We start from the raw sequence: 20,775 nt of genomic DNA, 5'->3' as shown, positions 1-20,775 counted from the left end.
AGGAAAGGATAATAAACTTGTTAGGAGTCCCCTTAATTGTTCAGCAAAATGTGATGAGCATTTTATTTGTAAACATACATTAATTTTGTCACACACACACAAAACTCCCCCCCCCCCCCCAGCTGCCATTACAAAATACCATAGATAAGGTGGCTCAAACAGTAGTAATTTATTTTTTCACAGTTCTAGAGGTTGGGAGTCCCAGATCCTCGCAGAGAGTGAGCTTTCTGGTTCTGTTCTTTTTTTATAAGGGCACTAATGCCATCATGAGGGCCCCACTCTCGGGACTTTAAACCTGATTATCTAATCTCCAAATACCTTCAGATTAGGGGTTAGCATTTCAATTTATGAATTTTGGGAGGGACACGATTCAGTCCACAGCAAGCTACTATATAATTTAAAATGTTGGTTTTGTTTTTTATTCTAAATATTTAAGAGAATATAATATACATGAGGACTAATTAAAATTTTTGGTGATTTTTGGGGCTCCTGGATGGCTCAGTGAGTTAAGGGTGCCACTCTTGATTTTGGCTCAGGTCATGATTTCATGGTTTGTGAGTTCCATTCGAGCCTTGGGCTCTGCACTGACAGTGAGGCACCTGCTTGGGATTCTTTCTCTCTTTCTCTCTGCCCCTCCCCTGCACCTGTGCTCTCTCAAAAATAAATAAACATTAAAAAAAACCTTTTGGTGATTCTTAAAAATGATTTATCTTTTACTAAAAGCAACTGGATTGAAGGCAACAAAAGATTAATTTTAAATTTCTAATTATTGGAGAATACAATCTTCCAATGGTTACAAATGAGAAAAAAATTATAATCTAGAAAGCCATTTTTTAAAAAAAAAAAATTTTTTTTTTTCAACGTTTATTTTTGAGACAGAGAGAGACAGAGCATGAACAGGGGAGGGGCAGGGAGAGAGGGAGACACGGAATCTGAAACAGGCTCCAGGCTCTGAGCTGTCAGCACAGAGCCTGACGCGGGGCTCCAACTCACGGGCCGTGAGATCATGACCTGAGCCGAAGTCGGACGCCCAACCGACCAAGCCACCCAGGCGCCCCTAGAAAGCCATTTTTTAAAAAAGTATTTATTTATTTTGAGAGAGAGTTCATGTATGCGTGTGTGGGAGGGGCATAGAGCAAGAAGGAGAGAGAAAATCCCAAGCGGGCTCTGTGCTGTCAGCACAGAGCCCGTATGTTCTGTTTCCGTGTGTGTAAAAGTTTAAAAACAGGTACAGAGATCAAGAAAGACATAGATTTTCAGTTGCTTTGTAACATACCCTTTATATCCTGTATTGAAAATACAGTTCTGAAACATCTAAACCACAATACTTTTCATTTTCGAGAGGTTTCACATCAAGTAGCTCAAACTATTGAACCATCTTGTATATAGGAATATTCAAGATTCTTATTAGTTGTCTGGTATCTTTTGTATATGTGTCTGTTTTTGCCTTAAATTTTTTTAATAAAGCAGTTTTTTTTCCATTTATAGGAAATGTTATGTGTTATGTTGCAAACGTGTCCACTGTAGGTCACTTTGGTTCTGTTAGCAAGGAAATGTAAATGAGTTCTCTGTAGTGTGGTTATTTTGAACTTTTGAAAATCAATGAAACAATATAGAACCAGGGTCTTGTTTTTGCACTTGTTTTTTTACCCGATGCGGGGCTTGAACTCGTTAACTGCAAGATCATGACCTGAGCCAAAGTCAGACACTTAACTGACTGAGCCACCCAGGGCCCCTATTTTTACCTTTTTTACTTGTAAACAATCTGAATGCACTTTACAAGGGATAAATTGATACACAATAAGTCATCAGTAAACAAACTTTAGGTTTTTTATTATTTTTTTTATTTTAAAATCCTGAGAGTATAGCATTAGAACTTTTGTTAGTATCATCTTTGTCATTACAACTGAAATTTGAAGGAAATTTAGGATTTTTTTGTTTAAAATCCAAATTGTACTATAAAAGAGCAATATTACTGAAGTCCACCCTATTTAATATTCTTTTTCTAGGATCTGGTTTTTGGTGGTGGTTGGTTGTGTTTTTATCAGAGTTGGGATTAGGGGAAGGACAACTTTCCATTTAAAAGGGACTTTAGGGTAACTTAGCTCAGGCGCATGAATGTTTCTAGTCCTAAAACATTTACTAAGGGATGAAAATCCACCTATCGATTGGTGTTTGTACATTCTTTATCCCAAAGGCAAATGTACATGTCTCACTTAAGTGCAGCCCTCTGTTAATTCTGGATATGGGTTGATATATTATTCTTGTGTATAAGACAGAGACCTAAATTTATATTTGTTCGGTTTTAGTGACTGGAAGAATATGCTTGCTGAGTAGGAAAAGACCTTTTGAACAAGAAAATCATGTTTCTGTGTTTTTTGGATAGCACTAATTTAAAATAGTTTACAGTACAGTGAATTACCTTAATAGTGTAAGTGTAAAGGAAATGAGTCAGTACCTTTGAGTTTGATTTCTGTGAAGATGTGAAATTTTAAAATGACAAACATCTATTTTGGGTACATTTTACAGTAGTAAAAAATGTAACATTACATTTTCTGTCCTGGTTTGAAAGAATCTCATCATATTCTTGATAAAGCATGCTGTTTGAGCTATCTGGAGTTCAATTATTTTTATAGGATTCATTGTGATTTTTCTGAAATTGCAAACTAGAGATCCTTTGTTTAGTATTTTCTTTTTTTCTTTTTTCTTTTTTTTTTTTTTTTTTTTTTCAACGTTTTGTATTTATTTTTGGGACAGAGAGAGACAGAGCATGAACGGGGGAGGGGCAGAGAGAGAGGGAGACACAGAATCGGAAACAGGCTCCAGGCTCAGAGCCATCAGCCCAGAGCCTGACGCGGGGCTCGAACTCACGGACCGCGAGATCGTGACCTGGCTGAAGTCGGATGCTTAACCGACTGCGCCACCCAGGCGCCCCTGTTTAGTATTTTCATGTAAAAAAAATTCTATCAAAATATTAATTTAGCTTAATCAGATCAAGTATTTATATTTTAGACCATGAAGCATTTTTCATATATATGGATAAAAAGCTTTATAATTGTAGCTAAGCTTTCACACAGGCAAAACAATGGGCAAATGGAATTTATCTTGAAAAGTAAATTACAATTTTCTGACCATAATTATTCTGAGTACTTTTTATTGAGATTACTTTCTGGTTTTTGGTGAACATGTCTTGATTTCAGGGATCATTAAGGCTAGTATTAGTGAAATGACTATGCAAAATCAAACTTTTAAAAATGATTTTTAATAATATTTGGCTTTTGAAAAATCATTATAGACTTGACATGGAGAAAGCCGCTTGTAAGTAATTTACACATTTGGAAACAGAAGGTTGGGGGCGCCTGGATGGCTCAGTCGGTAAAGCATTTGACTTTGGCTCAGGTCATGATCTCAGGGCTCATGGGTTCAGGCCCCGTGTTGGGCTCTGTGCTGACAGAGCAGAGCCTGGAGCCTGCTTCGGATTCTGTGTCTCCCTCTCTTTCTGCCCCTCCCGCTCGGGCTTGAGCGTGCTCTTTCTCTCGCTCTCTCTCTCTCTCTCTCAAATAAATAAAAATATTAAAAGAAAAAAGATCCTAGATCTTGACTCCTACATTCTCTTTTGTTTGTGCTATACTTTTGCCCTTCAAAGTGATTGTTGTGAACTACTCTTTTTTGTCAGTGGCAATTGGCATCTTACCCTCTCATTTTAGAACCCGAGTCATTTTCAGTACTTTCCCTTTAAAAAAATGGTTTTAACAGAAGTATATTTGGCAGCGTTACATTAGTTTCAGGTGTACATTATAATATTTTGATAGTATAGGTTAAGATGTGTTCACCATAAATGTAGCTACCGTCTGTCACCCTAGGAGTCTATTCCAGTACCATTGACTGTATTCCTTGTGGTGTGCCTTTCAACCCAGTGACTTTACTTTGTTCTATAATTGGAAGCCTAAACATCCCATTCTCCTTTACCCATTTTGCCCATACCCCTACCTATGCCCCACCCCAAAGGGGCCATCAATTTGTTCTCTGTATTTATGTGTCTGTTTCTGCTTTTTTTTGTTTGTTGATTTGTTTTTTGGATTCCACATATAAGTGAAATCATATGATATTTGTGTTTCTCTGACTTATTTCACTTAGCATAATATTTTCTTTTTTTTTAATGTTTGTTTATTTTTGAGAGAGAGAGAGAGAGAGAGGAACAGAGAGAGAAGAGAGAAAGAATCCCAACCAGGCTCTGTGCTGTCAGTGCAGAGCCCGACATGGGGCTCAAACCCATGAACTGTGAGATCATGACCTGAGCCAAAATCAAGAGTTGGACACTTTCTCGACTGAGCCACACAAGCGCCCCAGCATAATATTTTCAAGGTCCATCCATGTTGTCACAACTGGCAAAATCTCATTCTTTTTATGTCTGAGTAATACTCCTGTGTGTATGTGTGTGTGTGTCACAACTTCTTCATCCATTTATCTGTGTATGGACACTTGGGTTGGATATCTTGGCTATTGTAAATAATGCTGTAATAAACATGCCTATGTAATAAAGATGCCTATGTCTTATCAAATTAGCGTATTCCAGTCGGGCCCTCATTCTTATGCTGGGATTTCTTTAATTACTTTCTAACCATGTTCTCTTTTCTAACTGGTTCTAATAAACTGCTTTCAAACATGTATTTTATTTTATTATTTATTATTTTTTATTTTTTTTTCAATATATGAAGTTTATTGTCAAATTGGTTTCATACAACACGCAGTGCTCATCCCAAAAGGTGCCCTCCTCAATACCCATCACCCACCCCCCCCTCCCTCCCACCCCCCATCAACCCTCAGTTCTCAGTTTTTAAGAGTCTCTTATGCTTTGGCTCTCTTCCACTCTAACCTCTTTTTTTTTTTTTCCTTCCCCTCCCCCATGGGTTTCTGTTAAGTTTCTCAGGATCCACATAAGAGTGAAACCATATGGTATCTGTCTTTCTCTGTATGGCTTATTTCACTTAGCATAACACTCTGCAGTTCCATCCATGTTGCTACAAAGGGCCATATTTCATTCTTTCCCATTGCCACGTAGTACTCCATTGTGTATATAAACCACAATTTTTTATCCATTCATCAGTTGATGGACATTTAGGCTCTTTCCATAATTTGGCTATTGTTGAGAGTGCTGCTATAAACATTGGGGTACAAGTGCCCCTATGCATCAGTACTCCTGTATCCCTTGGGTAAATTCCTAGCAATGCTATTGCTGGGTCATAGGGTAGGTCTATTTTTAATTTTTTGAGGAACCTCCGCACTGTTTTCCAGAGTGGCTGCACCAATTTGCATTCCCACCAACAGTGCAAGAGGGTTCCCGTTTCTCCACATCCTCGCCAGCATCTATAGTCTCCTGATTTGTTCATTTTGGCCACTCTGATTGGCGTGAGGTGATATCTGAGTGTGGTTTTGATTTGTAGTTCCCTGATGAGGAATGACGTTGAGCATCTTTTCATGTGCCTGTTGGCCATCTGGATGTCTTCTTTTGAGAAGTGTCTATTCATGTTTTCTGCCCATTTCTTCACTGGGTTATTTGTTTTTTGGGTGTGGAGTTTGGTGAGCTCTTTATAGATTTTGGATACTAGCCCTTTGTCCGATATGTCATTTGCAAATATCTTTTCCCATTCTGTTGGTTGCCTTTTAGTTTTGTTGGTGGTTTCCTTTGCTGTGCAGAAGCTTTTTATCTTCATAAGGTCCCAGTAGTTCATTTTTGCTTTTAATTCCCTTGCCTTTGGGGATGTGTCAAGTAAGAAATTGCTACGACTGAGGTCAGAGAGGTCTTTTCCTGCTTTCTCCTCTAGGGTTTTGATGGTTTCCAGTCTCACATTCAGGTCCTTTATCCATTTTGAGTTTATTTTTGTGAATGGTGTGAGAAAGTGATCTAGTTTCAATCTTCTGCATGTTGGTGTCCAGTTCTCCCAGCACCATTTGTTAAAGAGACTGTCTTTTTTCCATTGGATGTTCTTTCCTGCTTTGTCAAAGATGAGTTGGCCATACGTTTGTGGGTCTAGTTCTGGGGTTTCTATTCTATTCCATTGGTCTATGTGTCTGTTTTTGTGCCAATACTATGCTGTCTTGATGATGACAGCTTTGTAGTAGAGGCTAAAGTCTGGGATTGTGATGCCTCCTGCTTTGGTCTTCTTCTTCAAAATTACTTTGGCTATTCGGGGCCTTTTGTGGTTCCATATGAATTTTAGGATTGCTTGTTCTAGTTTCGAGAAGAATGCTGGTGCAATTTTGATTGGGATTGCATTGAATGTGTAGATAGCTTTGGGTAGTACTGACATTTTGACAATATTTATTCTTCCAATCCATGAGCACGGAATGTTTTTCCATTTCTTTATACCTTCTTCAATTACCTTCATAAGCTTTCTATAGTTTTCAGCATACAGATCTTTTACATCTTTGGTTAGGTTTATTCCTAGGTATTTTATGCTTCTTGGTGCAGTTGTGAATGGCATCAGTTTCTTTATTTGTCTTTCTGTTGCTTCATTGTTAGTGTATAAGAATGCAACTGATTTCTGTACATTGATTTTGTATCCTGCAACTTTGCTAAATTCATGTATCAGTTCTAACAGACTTCTGGTGGAGTCTGTCGGATTTTCCATGTGTAATATCATGTCATCTGCAAAAAGTGAAAGCTTCATCTTTGCCAATTTTGATGCCTTTGATTTCCTTTTGTTGTCTGATTGCTGATGCTAGAACTTCCAACACTATGTTAAACAACAGCGGTGAGAGTGGACATCCCTGTCGTGTTCCTGATCTCAGGGAAAAAGCTCTCAGTTTTTCTCCATTGAGGACGATGTTAGCTGTGGGCTTTTCATAAATGGCTTTTATGATGTTTAAGTATGTTCCTTCTATCCCGACTTTCTCGAGGGTTTTTATTAAGAAAGGTTGCTGAATTTTGTCAAATGGCTTTTCTGCATCGATTGACAGGATCATATGGTTCTTATATTTTCTTTTATCAATGTGATGTATCACGTGGATTGATTTGCGAATGTTGAACCAGCCCTGCATCCCAGGAATGAATCCCACTTGATCATGGTGAATAATTCTTTTTATATGCTGTTGAATTCGATTTGCTAGTATCTTATTGAGAATTTTTGCATCCATATTCATCAGGGATATTGGCTCAAACATATATTTTAGAAAATACTACCTCTTATCCCACATTTTTTTCCCTTGCTCTGATTCTGTTATGGTGTTCTATGGGTCACTCTCATCAGCACATGTTTATCATGCATTTTCTATATTCATGGTATTTTAAAGCATTAGGAGAATGTAACGATGTATAGGACATAATACCAGTGTCAATTTGTTGTAAGGGGGTGGGGTTTAAATAAATCTATGATCCCTACTTCAATAATTTATCATTCAGTTCAGGAGACTACATAAACACTGAGAAATTCAATAGAAGAATAGTAATAATACACTTTTTCTTATTTTTGTACAGGTTCCTGTTGCATGTAAATCGTGTCCCTGTGGTTACATATTTATTAGCAGAAAACTTTTAAATGCAAAACACCCAGAAAAATCACCACCTTCTACAGGTAATTGTGAAAGTTTACCACATATTTAGCTTTTTGATGTAGAAATTTAAAACTAATTTTTGTGAATTTAGTATTTACATCTCTGTTGAAGTTAAAAATTAAAACCTATTAAAGTATGCCTTTGGTTCTTATTAGCTGTTGGAAATCAGTTTATGACATTAGTTTGCCCTTCATTCCATTTAAATGTTAACTCCCTTATAATGCTGATGAATCTGTTTATTATTGGAGGATGTGTCTCGACATAGAAGAGTTTTAAAGAAGGGAGTGATCTGATCTGATTTTTACAAATTAAATAGTTTAATTAAGGTATAATTGATATTCAATAAATAGCACATATTTAAAGTGTACAGTCTGATAGGTTGTGTCATATCATTACACCTGTCATCAAAATCAAGGTAATGAAAATGTCCATCTTTCCAAAAGTTTTCTAGTTCCCCTTTGTTACTCTCTTCTTGCTACCTTCACCCCCACAAAACCACTGATGTGTTTTCTGTCACTATTCTTAGAACTTTATATAAATAGAATCATACAGTATGTACTCTTTTTTTGCCTGGCTTTCACTGAGCATAATTTAAGATTCAGCCATATTGTTGTGTTTATCAATAAGAATCAATTGCTTTTTACTACTCACTAGTAATTTTTGTATGGCTATGTGACAGTATGTTGTTTATTCACTGGTTGATGGACATTTGGTTTTACCCCCTCAGTGCTGGTAAAATTTATAACAACTTTCAAGTTTTTTTTTTTTTTTTAACTAGTAACTGGAAAAATATAACTTGATTTTGATGTGAATATAAGTTTTAGACATATTGGTTATTTTTTATAATTCTCTCATTTAGAATATCTAAAAAATAATTTTGTTGGAGTTTTACTTTCCCATTAATGTAGACAAATTGGATTTATTCAGTGAGTATATTTATTAAAAGATGAAATTTTGTTGTTTATCCTTGCGTGATATTAGAAGAGTGATGATCTCCAAATAAAAGTAAATTGATTACAAATAAATTTTGAGTGACTGCTGTATGCTAGGCATTGTTCTAAGCCTTGGGCGTAAAGTAATGAATGAAATCTGTCAAGGGAGGTTCACTGCTGTCATGGAGCTTACATTCTTGTGGGCATGAGATAGACAATGAACAAATAAAAAGGGCAGTTACTGGCTTGTGATAAATGCCTTGTAGGAAATTAAAATAGATTGCTGTCCTAGTATGTGACTAGAAGGCTACTTTTGATTGAGTGACTGGAGAAGGCCTCTCTGAGAAGGGACATTTAAACTGAGGCTGAATTGGAACAAGGGGCTAGCCCTGATAAGATCAAGAACATTCTTGACAGATGAAATAGCAAATGCAAAAATTTTAGGGCTGAAAAAATTTTGGTGTATTTTAGGAACAAAAAGGCCAGTGTGGTTGCAGTGTAGACAGTAAGAGCAGGGGAATGTGGGAGATGAGGCCAGAGGGATAGGCAGGGGCCAGATTGCATACAGTTTTGTAAACCAGAGTAAGAAGTTTTGGATTTTGTTCTTAAAATGTGAGGAGAAACTATTCCTCGGATGTGGGATGGAGTGAGGTAAAGGTAGCATGATCTGATTTGCCTTTCAGAAATAACCATTTTGGTTGTTGTCTAGAGAAAGGTGTACAAGACAGAAGTGGGCTATTGCAGTATGTTAACTGAGTGAAAATACTAAGAGAGTGGTTAGGTTATAGTAGCAGATGATTCAAGAATTATTTACATTTATGTCTGTGAGAGGTCTGCTTATTCTAGGAGTCAAGAAAATTATTTAATTCCATTTCTGCCTCTGTTTAAGTTTGTTCCCATTCATTATGAGAATAAAGGCTTTGCTGGATTAGTTATACAAGAGTCATCCAGAGAGCTTGTTAAAAATGGGTTCTCCTGGGTCATATTCTCTAAAGAGTTTGGTTCAGGTATGGAAATCCTGGAATGATTCATTCAGTAGATTTCTGGGTGGTGTGTCAACTCAGTTCTGGGTCTCCAAAATGAGTAAGACATAGTTTGTGCCCCTTAGCGGGACAAATGTGTTAATTTTTTTTATTCAACAAATATTTTTGAGCTCCTTCTGTATACCAATGGCTCAGGTGAGAAATGAGATAAAGAAGAAACCCAGCAAGGATAGAGAGAAGGGACAGATGCTGCAATTAAGGAATTGGAATCACTTGAACCAGAGGGAAGACTTTTACAGTGACTCCCAATGACTTGAATTACTGGTTAGAAAAGGAATATAAAAAGGAAGACAAGTTTTGAGGGAAAGATGAAGAATTTAGTTTTGGATGTGGTTGTGAAATATCCTTGTGGGTTATTTTTTTCCCCATTGGACATAGAGTTTGAAGCTTAGGGAATAGCCGCAACTGGAGATAAATCTCTTTTTTTATGCTTATTTACTAATTTTGAGAGAGAGTGCACGCATGAGTGCACGTGCACTCCTGAGCAGGGGAGGGGTAGAGGGAGAGAGCGGGAATCCCAAGCAGGCTCCAAGCCCATCCTGAGCCCTATGCAGGGCTCCATCTCACAGTGTGAGATCCTGACCTGAGCTGAAATCAAGAGTTGGATGCTTAATGGACTGAGCCACTCAGGTGCCCCTGGAGATAAATCTTGTTTTTTTTTTTTTTTAATATTTGTTTATTTTTGACAGACAGAGGCAGAGCATGAGCACGGGAGGGGCAGAGAGAGTGGAAGACAGAGAATCTGAAGCAGGCTCCAGGCCTGCTGACAGCATAGCTCCCAACTTGGGGCTGGAACTCACCCGCTGTGAGATCAAGACTTGAGGCGAAGTCGTTGGACTGAGCCATCCTGGTGACCCTGGAGATAAATCTTTTGAGCCATTAGTGAATGGTAGTTGTCATCATGGAAATGGAGGAGATTGTGCCCTAGGGTCTATAGGGTAGGAAAAGGAAGGAGTTCAGAGACTGAACTCTGGCAAACTCCAGTCATAAATGGTGGAGGTTGTTAGGGAGTTCAGGTCAACTGAGAAGATGTACATGTACATGTCAGCTGTAGGGGAACAAACAAAAGAGAGTGGTGGTACTTAAGTCATGGTGATAAATAAGAGGCAGTTCATTATTATTTTACATTTGGAATTTCCTGAGGTTCTGTTGTTTAATAAAAAGTGGCCTTGTGACCTTGAAGTAAAGATGAGACAATAAAGCCTAGAAATTCCCTGGAGGAGGAAGAGGAACCAGCAAAAGAAACAAAAAATAGTTAAAAATATGGAGGAACATCAGAAGTAGACTGTGCCGTAGAAACCAAAGGAGGAAAAGGTTTTAAGGAGAAAGGTTAAGAATATTCAAAGCCTAGAAAACAGTTTGGTATAGTACAAACATGGGAGTTGGAAACCTTGGCTTCAGATTCAGATTCCAATTTTGTCACTCTCTAACAAGTTAATTAACCCCTGAGTGGCTGCTACTTACTTGCATGTAAGGTAGATTTATAGTATCAACTGTAGAGGATTGAAGTGCAGATGAAGTGCATATAAAAATTGCTAATGTAAACAAAGTTTAGTATGTTATAGGTACTCAGTAAATGTTCATTTTTACAATTAAATTTCTTAAAAGTAAGATTTACCTTGGTTAGTTTGTAGTATGTGGGAGATTGAGAAGAGTATAATTTTTAAAATGTCTACAGTTACCAAGTACTTGATGAACATTGGTCAATGGGATCCAAAACATTTCAGTTTTAATAAGAATTTATAAAATAAAAAATGAAAATGGACAATATAATATATATCTGGAAGGATAATGAATTTCACTAATAATTAGGGAAATGCAGTTGAAATAAAATACCATTCTTTTTACCCATATTCTGACAAAAATGTAAAGGATTTCCAAGTACTTTTATGAATATGGTGGAATGAGTACTTTCATACTAGTGGTGAGGTTATAAAACACCACAGCCTTTTTGCAGAACAGTCTGACAGTAGTTGTTAAAAGATTTAAATGCACATAACCTAGAATCTAGACTTCTTTATCAATAGGTATGTAACCTGGAGATAGTTGTTTATAATACACAATGAAATACTTAACTAGGATTTTCAGGCAACAGTGTTTATAATAGGAAAAGTGAAGCCAGATATTATCAATGGGGAGTGATTAAGTAGGGTACGTCTTTTAGGGAACAATAGTATATGCTAATTAGAGAGAATGGTGCAAATTGTTATGTATTGACATGGAAAAATCTCTAAAAGTTAATTTAAGAAAAAAAGTACAGGGCGTGCCTGAGTGGCTCTGTAAGTTAAACATCCAGCTCACGACTTTGGCTCAGGTCATCATCTCACAGTTGGTGGGTTTGAGCCCTGTGTCAGGCACTGCTTGGGATTTCCTCTCTCTCTCTCCCTTTCGCTCTCCCTCCCTTTCTCCCTCCCTTCTGCCCCTCCCCCACTCGTGCCGTGTGTGTGTGTGTGTGTGTGTGTGTGTGTGTGTGTGTGTGTGTGTGTGTGTCTCAAAATAAATAAACTTTAATACTTAAAAAAAAAGTACAAAACGATACTTGCATGAACTTTTTTTTTACAGAAGTTTTTTTTTCTTGTAATGAGAACTTTAAATATTTACTCTTAGTAACTTCCAAATATGCAATAGAGTATTATTAACTATAGTCACCATGTTGTATGTTACTTGTCATGACTTATTTATATTGTTGTTAGAAACTTGTACTTTGTATATTGTATAGTGTTACTGGAAGCTTGTAGGACCCTCTTCAACCCAGATCACCCCCCACCCCACCCCATCCCCGCAAACCTGCCAAGTCTCACCTCTGGCAACCACCAATCTGTTCTCTGTTATTTATGAGTTTAGGTTTGTTTTTTAAGATTTCACATATAAGTGGGATTATATGGGATTATATGGTATATATCTTCCTTTGTCTAACATATCACTTAGCATATCGCCATCCATGTTGCCAAAAATGGCAAGATTTTATTCTGTCAATTCTGTTTTACGACTGAATAATACTCCACATAATCTTTATCCATTCATCCATCAGTGGACACTTTAGATTGTTTCCAAATCTTGGCTATTGTAAATAATGCTGCAATGAACATGGGGTGCATGTATCTTTTCAAGTTAGTATTTTCTTTGGATAAATACCCAGAAGTAGAATTGCTGTATCATGTGGTAGTTCTATTTTCCATTTGTTTTTAATTTTAAGACCCCACAAAATGATTTCTACATGGGTAGGTCACTAAATAAGAAGGGAGGAATCAAGGAAGACTTTTACTTATACAAACATTTAAAACAGGAAAGAGAGCCATCTGTAAAGTTCAGATTGCAGTTATTTTAAAAATGAAATCAAAGCTGTAGAAGATAATCTTAAATTTCAGTGGGTTGAATTTTTTTTTTAATTTTTTAAATGTTTATTTTGAGAGAGAGAGAGAGACAAAGCATGAGCAGGGGAGGGGAGAGGTAGAGGGAGAGACAGAATCTGAAGCAGGCTCCAGGCTCTGAGCTGTCAGCACAGAGCCTGATGTGGGGCTCGAACTCACAGACCGTGAGATCATGACCTAAGCCAAAGTTGGATGTTTAACCAAGCTACTCAGGTGTCCCGAAATTTCTGTTGTAAGTTTCTGACATGTAGGAGGAAAATTAGCTGCTAAGTCAAATAGATTTATCTAAGCTTAAATTGCTTAAAACTCAAATTTTTTCAAACATACTAATTATCTGTGTATCTTCATAGCACAGTAGAAATAGGGAGGTAGGACATTACCTACATAGAACTTTATCTAAGTTGAAAATACATTTAAATAAAATTTATTATGGAAATTAAAGGATTTTTACAAGTTTTTTAATTTTGATAAGGGTAAAAGATGAGTGTTATAAATAAATCTGTATTAAGATGGAGTACCTGGGTGGGTCAGTTGGTTAAGCTTCTGACTTCAGCTCAGGTCATAATCTCATAGTTTTGTGAGTTAAAGCCCTGTGTTGGGTCTGTGATGACAGCTCAGAGCCTGGAGCCTGTTTCAGATTCTGTGTCTCCTCCTCTCCCTGCCCCTCCCCTGCTCACACTGCTCACACTCTGTCTCTCTCAAAAATAAACAAACATTAAAAAAATTTAAAAAAAAAGAAATGCTCAGTGTTTTGTATGAGTGCATAGAACCAAAAGACAATTAATTATTCTTTGATAACTTTCCAAATGAGTTAGGTCTGTGTTATTCCTTGTATTCTTTTTAGGGGGGCAGTAGTAAATGGAGATAGGTTTTTAAAAATTAACTGTCTTGGGACACCTGGGTGGCTCAGTTGGTTAAGCGTTTGACTTCGGCTCAGGTCATGATCTCACGGTCTGTGAGTTTGAGCTCCACGTCGGGCTCTGTGCTGACAGTTCAGAGCCTGGAGCCTGCTTCAGATTCTGTGTCTCCCTCTTTCTCTGCCCCTCCCCTGCTCATGTCCTGTCTCTCTCTGTCTCAAAAATAAATAAAAACATTAAAAAAATTAAAAAAAATTAACTGTCTTGTTAATGTAGGATTTCATTTCTAAATTGAATGGTTGCCTAAGAGTTTAAAAAATAGATATTGGAGAGGATGCAGAGAAGGAGGATCTCTTTTGCACTGCTGGTGGGAATACAAACTGGTATAGCCACTTTGGAAAACAGTATGGAGGTTCCTCAAAAAATTAAAAATAGAGATACCCTATGACCCAGCAATTGCACTACTAGGTATTTGTCCAAAGGATACAGGTGTGCTGTTTCGAAGGAGCACATGCACCCCAATGTTTATAGCTATTGACAATAGCCAGTTTGGAAAGAGCCCAAATGTCCATTGACAGATGAATGGATAAAGAAGATGTGGTATATATATACAATGGAGTATTACTTAGCAATCAAAAACGGTGAAATCTTGCCATTTGCAGCTACGTGGATGGAACTAGAGGGTATTATGCTAAGCAAAAGTAGTCAGAAAAGATAAATGTCATATGACTTCACCCATATAAGGAATTTAAGATACAAACAGATGAACATAAGGGAAGGGAAGCAAAAATAATATAAAAACAGGGAGGGGAACAAAACATAAGCGACTCTTAGAGAACAAACAGAGGGTTGCTGGAGGGGTTGTGGGAGGGAGAATGGGCTGAATGGGTAAGGGGCATTAAGGAAGACACTTGTTGGGATGAGCACTGGGTGTTACACATAGGGGTTGAATCACTGGAATCTACTCCTGAAATCATTGTTGCATTATATGCTAACTAACTTGGATGTAAATTTAAAAATAAATGAATTAAAAGAGAAAAAAAAATAGTTTTATGATTAAGTCTTAAACTATTGATTTGAAGCAATTTCTTTAAAAAAAGGTTAAAGAGTAGGTCTATTTTTAATGATGCATAGGGGCACTTGTACCCCAATGTTTATAGCAGCACTCTCAACAATAGCCAAATTATGGAAAGAGCCTAAATGTCCATCAACTGATGAATGGATAAAGAAATTGTGGTTTATATACACAATGGAATACTACGTGGCAATGAGAAAGAATGAAATATGGCCTTTTCTAGCAACGTGGATGGAACTGGAGAGTGTGATGCTAAGTGAAATAAGCCATACAGAGAAAGACAGATACCATATGGTTTCACTCTTATGTGGATCCTGAGAAACTTAACAGAAACCCATGGGGGAGGGGAAGGAAAAAAAAAAAAAGAGGTTAGAGTGGGAGAGAGCCAAAGCAAAAGAGACTGTTAAAAACTGAGAACAAACTGAGGGTTGATGGGGGGTGGGAGGGAGGGGAGGGTGGGTGATGGGTATTGAGGAGGGCACCTTTTGGGATGAGCACTGGGTGTTGTATGGAAACCAATTTGACAATAAATTTCATATATTAAAAAAAAAGTTAAAGAAGGGGTCTCTGTCTGGCTCAGTCGGTGGAGCATTAGGACTCTTGTTTTGGGTAAATTTGAGCCCCACATTGGGTGTAGAGATTACCTAAAAAAAAAAATCCTAAAAAAATAAAAAGATTAAATGAGAAAAACTATATATCCTAAAATTGAGAGTATCTGTACTATAGACCAAACCTTGAGCACCAAATATTGTTCAAATATTTGATCAGTCACCAAAAATTTTGATAGAAACAATTTTTGGCGAGAACAAACTCTGCTTTATCCAGATGTTTAAATTTGTTTTTTCTGATGGTTATTCTGGGTGTTTTGTCATATCAGGGGTGCCATTTTGCATTTAATAATTATGGATGTGCCTTTTTCCTTCTAAAATTTTAATTTTAAAAACTATAAAGATAGGAGTCTGGGTGGCTCAGTTGGTCAAGCGGCAGACTGTTGACAGACTGCTGACAGCTCAGAGGCTGGAGCCTGCTTCAGATTCTGTATCTCCCCCTCTCTCTCTTCCCCTCCCCCACTTACTCTCTTTCTTTCTCCTTCAAAAATAAACATTAATAGGGGCGCCTGGGTGGCGCAGTCGGTTAAGCGTCCGACTTCAGCCAGGTCACGATCTCGCGGTCCGTGAGTTTGAGCCCCGCGTCAGGCTCTGGGCTGATGGCTCTGAGCCTGGAGCCTGTTTCCGATTCTGTGTCTCCCTCTCTCTCTGCCCCTCCCCCGTTCATGCTCTGTCTCTCTCTGTCCCAAAAATAAATACAAAACGTTGAAAAAAAAAAATTAAAAAAAAAATAAACATTAATAAATAAATAAACTGTATATTTCTTCAGGTTAAGCTTAGGCAGATAAATAACAACCTCCTCAGTTTTAATTGAGAAGGAAAAAACGGATTAAAAAAATTAAACTTTTCAAATTATTCTCTAGGATAAGTTAATAGAGGCTGATAAATAAGCCAAGAAGTCTATAAATAACATTCACTTTTAGTTAAGAAAAAAAGTGAAATGATTATTGCCAATTGATTGCCAGTACCTTTTATAAACCCAGTGATTGAATATTAATTCAGTAGTAAGTGATCCTCAACTCTGAATTACTTGACAATGAAGGTTTGGTTTTGTTATTTCAGAAAACATTGTTTCTTATATGCTAATCACTTAAAATTGCTATACATTCATATATGAGACATGGCTTTAAGTTTTTGTTTTGCCTTTTGATGGAAGAATGCATAGCTTTATATATCTGTACCTATACATTTAGGTTCTTAATCATATAGTTTGTATAATGATGCAGTATTTATTTTTAGGGCTCTTATAGAATCTTCTGACTTCGTCTAATTAAGAGTGGCTGATTTTAGGTCTGCTGCATAGCTGTCATACTGAGACTTGTTTCCTTTGTACTCTTAGGATAATTCCACTTTTTCTTATGTACCATTTTTTTTTTTTAACTCATGTGCTTTTATTTCTGAAATAAATTTTCCAGAAAATTGTTTTAGGCCTGTAAAAAAATTTTTTTATAAAAGATATGTGGTGGTACATTTCCTGTTTTCCATTGTGTGGAAGGCCTTTCCTTTGTACTCACATTTAAATGTCATTCTCATTCTTCCTCAGTCCTTTCCATATGAGGTCTCAAATCTTCAGTTTAGGGCAGTTTTTACCCAGTATTTCTTTTTCTCCATTCGTTTTTCTCTTCCTCCTGGCATACTTACTGCATACTTACTGTATGATACATCAGGATTACCATCCACAGAGACTAACACTGGACTGGACAAATAGGGTTTTTTCCACTATGTAGTAAAGAAAGGTGAAGTTGGCACTATGGGACTAATGATTCAATGATATCATCAAGGACGTGGGCTCTTCTCTTTCTTCTGTCCTGACATGGCTTTCATCTTCATTGTTAACAAGATAGCTATTGTACCTCCACGCATCCTATAAGCATTCCAAGTAGGAAGAAAAGGGAAGGGCAGAGGGACAAAGGGACATGCCAGCTATGCTTACCCCCTTAAAAAAAATCTTTTGGCAACCTCACCCAATTCCACATGCTTGTTAATGGCCAGAACAAAATTCTATGTCCACTTAATCTGCAGGAGAGTCTTAGAATGTGTATATTTTAGCTGGGCCCATTGCTGTCTTGAATAGAACATTCTGTTCTTAATGAAGAGGGGGAGAATGAATATTGGGTAGATAATTAATAATTATGTCATGGGTGAATATTAGATTTATTCGATCTTCATTTCTCTTCACTTACTTTTCACCTATTGTCTTTTTTGTTTTTTGGTGTTCCAGGAAATTTCATGGATTTCCCTTTCTAGATCTATAATTCTGTCTTCAGTCAGACATGTCCATTATTTAGTTTCTCTTTTGCATTTTAATTTTGAATAGTTCATCTTGTTTTCTGATTTCTTTTTCATTGAATCTTATTTTTTTCATATTATTCATTGTGGTGAATTACACATAACATAAAATTAGTATTTTAATCATTTTAAGCATTAAGTACATTCATATTGTATACCTAACCATCACCACTATTAATCTCCAGGACTCTTTTTATCTTCCCAAACTGAAAGGCCATACCCATTAAACAGTAACTCTCCGTTCCCCTTCCCCACTGCCTCAGGCAAAGATATATATATCTTGTACCTGTGAATTTGACTAGTGTAATTTCCTATTTGGAATCACACAGTATTTGCCTTTTTGTGTCTGGCTTTTTCACTTAGCATTAATGTCTTTAAATATCATCCATGTTGTAGCATGTGTCAGAATTTCCTTTTTAAATAATACTTCATTGTGTGTATGTACTACATTTTGTTTATTCATGCCTTGATGGACACTTGAGTTGCTTCCACCTCTTGGCTATTGTCAATAATGCTGCTGTGAACATTGTTGTTCAGATATCTGTTTGATTCCCTGTTTTCTTTTGTATATATGCCCAGAAGTGGAATTGCTGGGTCATAGGGTATTTTTGTGTATATGGTAATGCCATATCATTTTCCACCGCAGCTGCACTATTTTATGTTACCAGCAGCAGTGCCTGAAGTTTCCAATTCCTCCACATCCTCACCAATGCGCACTTTTTTTAAAATTTTTTTTTTTTAACGTTTATTTATTTTTGAGACAGAGACAGAGCATGAACGGGGGAGGATCAGAGAGAGAGAGGGAGACACAGAATCTGAAACAGGCTCCAGGCTCTGAGCTGTCAGCACAGAGCCCGACACAGGGCTTGAACTCATGAACCGCGAGATCATGACCTGAGCTGAAGTCGGACGCTTAACCGACTGAGCCACCCAGGCGCCCCACCAATGCGTATTTTATATGCTTTTGATAATAGCCATTGTAATCAGTATGAAGTGATAACTTGTGGTTTTGATTTGCGTTTCTCTAATGATTAGTGATGTTGAACATCTTTTCATTTGCCGGTCATCTTTGGACAAATGTCTATTCAAGTTCTTTGCTCATTTTTGAATTGGATTGTTATTGAGTTGTATAAGTTCTTTTTATTCTGGATATTAATCCTTCATCTGATACACATTTACAAATATTTCCTCCTATTCCATAAGTTGCCTTTTTTCTCTGTTGATAGTGTCCTTTGATGTACAAAAGTTTTAAATTTTAATGAAATCCAAGTTGTCTGTTTTTTCTTTGTTGCCTATACTACTTTTGAGGTCATATCCAAAAAATCATTGCCAAGTCCAGTGTTAAGAAGCTTTTCCCTTTTTGTTCTAAGCATTTTATAGTTCTAGCTGTTATATTTAGGTCTTCATTCCATTTTGAGTTAATTTTTGTATATGGTATAAAATAAGGGTCCAATTACATTTATTTGCATGTGGATATCCAGTTGTCCCAGTATGACTTGAAAATATTATCTTTTTCTCCTTGAATCGTCTTGGCACTGTTATTGAAAATCATTTGACCATATATTCAAGGATTTATTTCTGGGCTCTCTATTTTATTCTGTTGGTCTGTATATCTGTCATACTGCAGTACCACACTTTTTTGATTACTGTAGCTTATTAGTGAGTTTTGAAATCAGAAAATATGAGACCTCTGACATCGTTTTTCAAGATTCTTTTAGCTATTTTGGATCGCTTGAGAGTCCATATGAATTTTAGGATTGAGCTTTCTATTTCTGTAAAAGAATCTTATTCTTAATGATATAAAGTCCAATCAGGTCTCTCTAAAGTTATGCATTAGAATGTTTTAAAGATGGTTTTGTCTTGTTTTTTGTGTTTTTTTTTTAAATGTTTATTTATTTTTGAAGGAGAGAGAGCGTGAGCGTGGGAGGGGCCGAGAAAGAGGGAGACACAGAATCTGAAACAGGCTCAAGGCTCTGAGCTGTCAGCACAGAGCCCGACGCGGGGCTTGAACTCACCGACTGTGAGATCACGACCTGAGCCGAAGTTGGACGCTTAACTGACTGAGCCACCCAGACACCCCTTGTCTTGTTTTTTGAACTACCTTTCTTCCTCCTATTTTATTTTGTTCTTCCTCTATTACACTTTTCATTTTCCTTAAATTGCTGGTAATCCTTAATTGCCTGTTGATATTTATAAATGAAGGATTTGATTTATCAGTGTAGGATTTGATTTATCAGTGTAGATAATTAGCATGACTATCGTACACACTGTTTTAAAGGTCTGTTTTGACCACAGATCTCTTTAGTGTACCGTTGGGAGGAGCTTATTGGCAGGCTTTTGGATGTAAATTATACGAGCTGAGTGATCCTGTTGAATTCCATGATTGCCAAAATAAGGAAAGCTTCATTCTGGGAGAGAATGCAAAATCCCTTATAGTACTTCATTTTTTAAATTTTTATTTATTTTGAGAGAGAAATAGAGAGCAAGTGGGGGAGGGGCAGAGAGAGAGGGGGACACAATACTACGTAGGTCCCAAGCTCTTAGCGCAAAACCCAATTCAGGGCTTGAATTTACAACTATGAGATCGTGTCCTGAGCTGAAATCAAGTCTGTTGCTTAACCAACTGAGTCCCCCAGGCGCCCCAGTATTTCATTTCTATGAGGAGTTGCCATTTGTTTCTTTCTTCTATGTTTTGGAGGTTCCTTATGTCAGTTCTTAGGCCCAACTGTTCTGCAATAGTCCTGTAGGTATTCCGATGATTACTCATGGCTTGCTCTCCCTTACTGTACTTTTTGATCTGTCCTGGGAGTATTTTTGGGAAGAACACCTCTGCCTTCTACAGGAGCCATCTTTTGTTTCTAGTTTAGATTATAGTTTCTTCTATTCTGGTTTCTTAATCAGAATCTGTGAGCTCGCCAGTTGGCTGAAACTCTGTAATTTCAGGTGATTGATAGCATCCTTTCCTTGTTTCCAGCACTACAGATTTATTTTCCTTTTTCCCTTTCCCTTTTACCCATGTTTATTCTCATTTCAGTGGGATTTTCCA

The 20,775-nt window shown here is 37.1% G+C and overlaps 1 protein-coding gene across 2 annotated transcripts in view; it reads left to right on the top strand.

Annotated features, from left to right (window-relative positions):
- LOC122207779 (UPF0547 protein C16orf87) overlaps window positions 1-20,775 on the top strand; it is a 34,669-nt gene that overhangs the window by 1,751 nt on the left and 12,143 nt on the right. For both annotated transcript variants that reach the window (XM_042917955.1, XM_042917954.1), the window contains exon 2: window positions 7,478-7,574. In XM_042917955.1, the coding sequence (XP_042773889.1) occupies window positions 7,478-7,574 (97 nt within the window). The remainder of the gene's footprint in view (window positions 1-7,477; window positions 7,575-20,775) is intronic.

The sequence above is a fragment of the Panthera leo genome, chromosome E2, assembly GCF_018350215.1.
Source record: "Panthera leo isolate Ple1 chromosome E2, P.leo_Ple1_pat1.1, whole genome shotgun sequence".
NCBI classification, from domain to species: Eukaryota; Metazoa; Chordata; class Mammalia; order Carnivora; family Felidae; genus Panthera; species Panthera leo.
The sequence above is the reverse complement of the archived record's forward strand: the minus strand, read 5'-3'. Positions and strand labels throughout refer to the sequence as shown.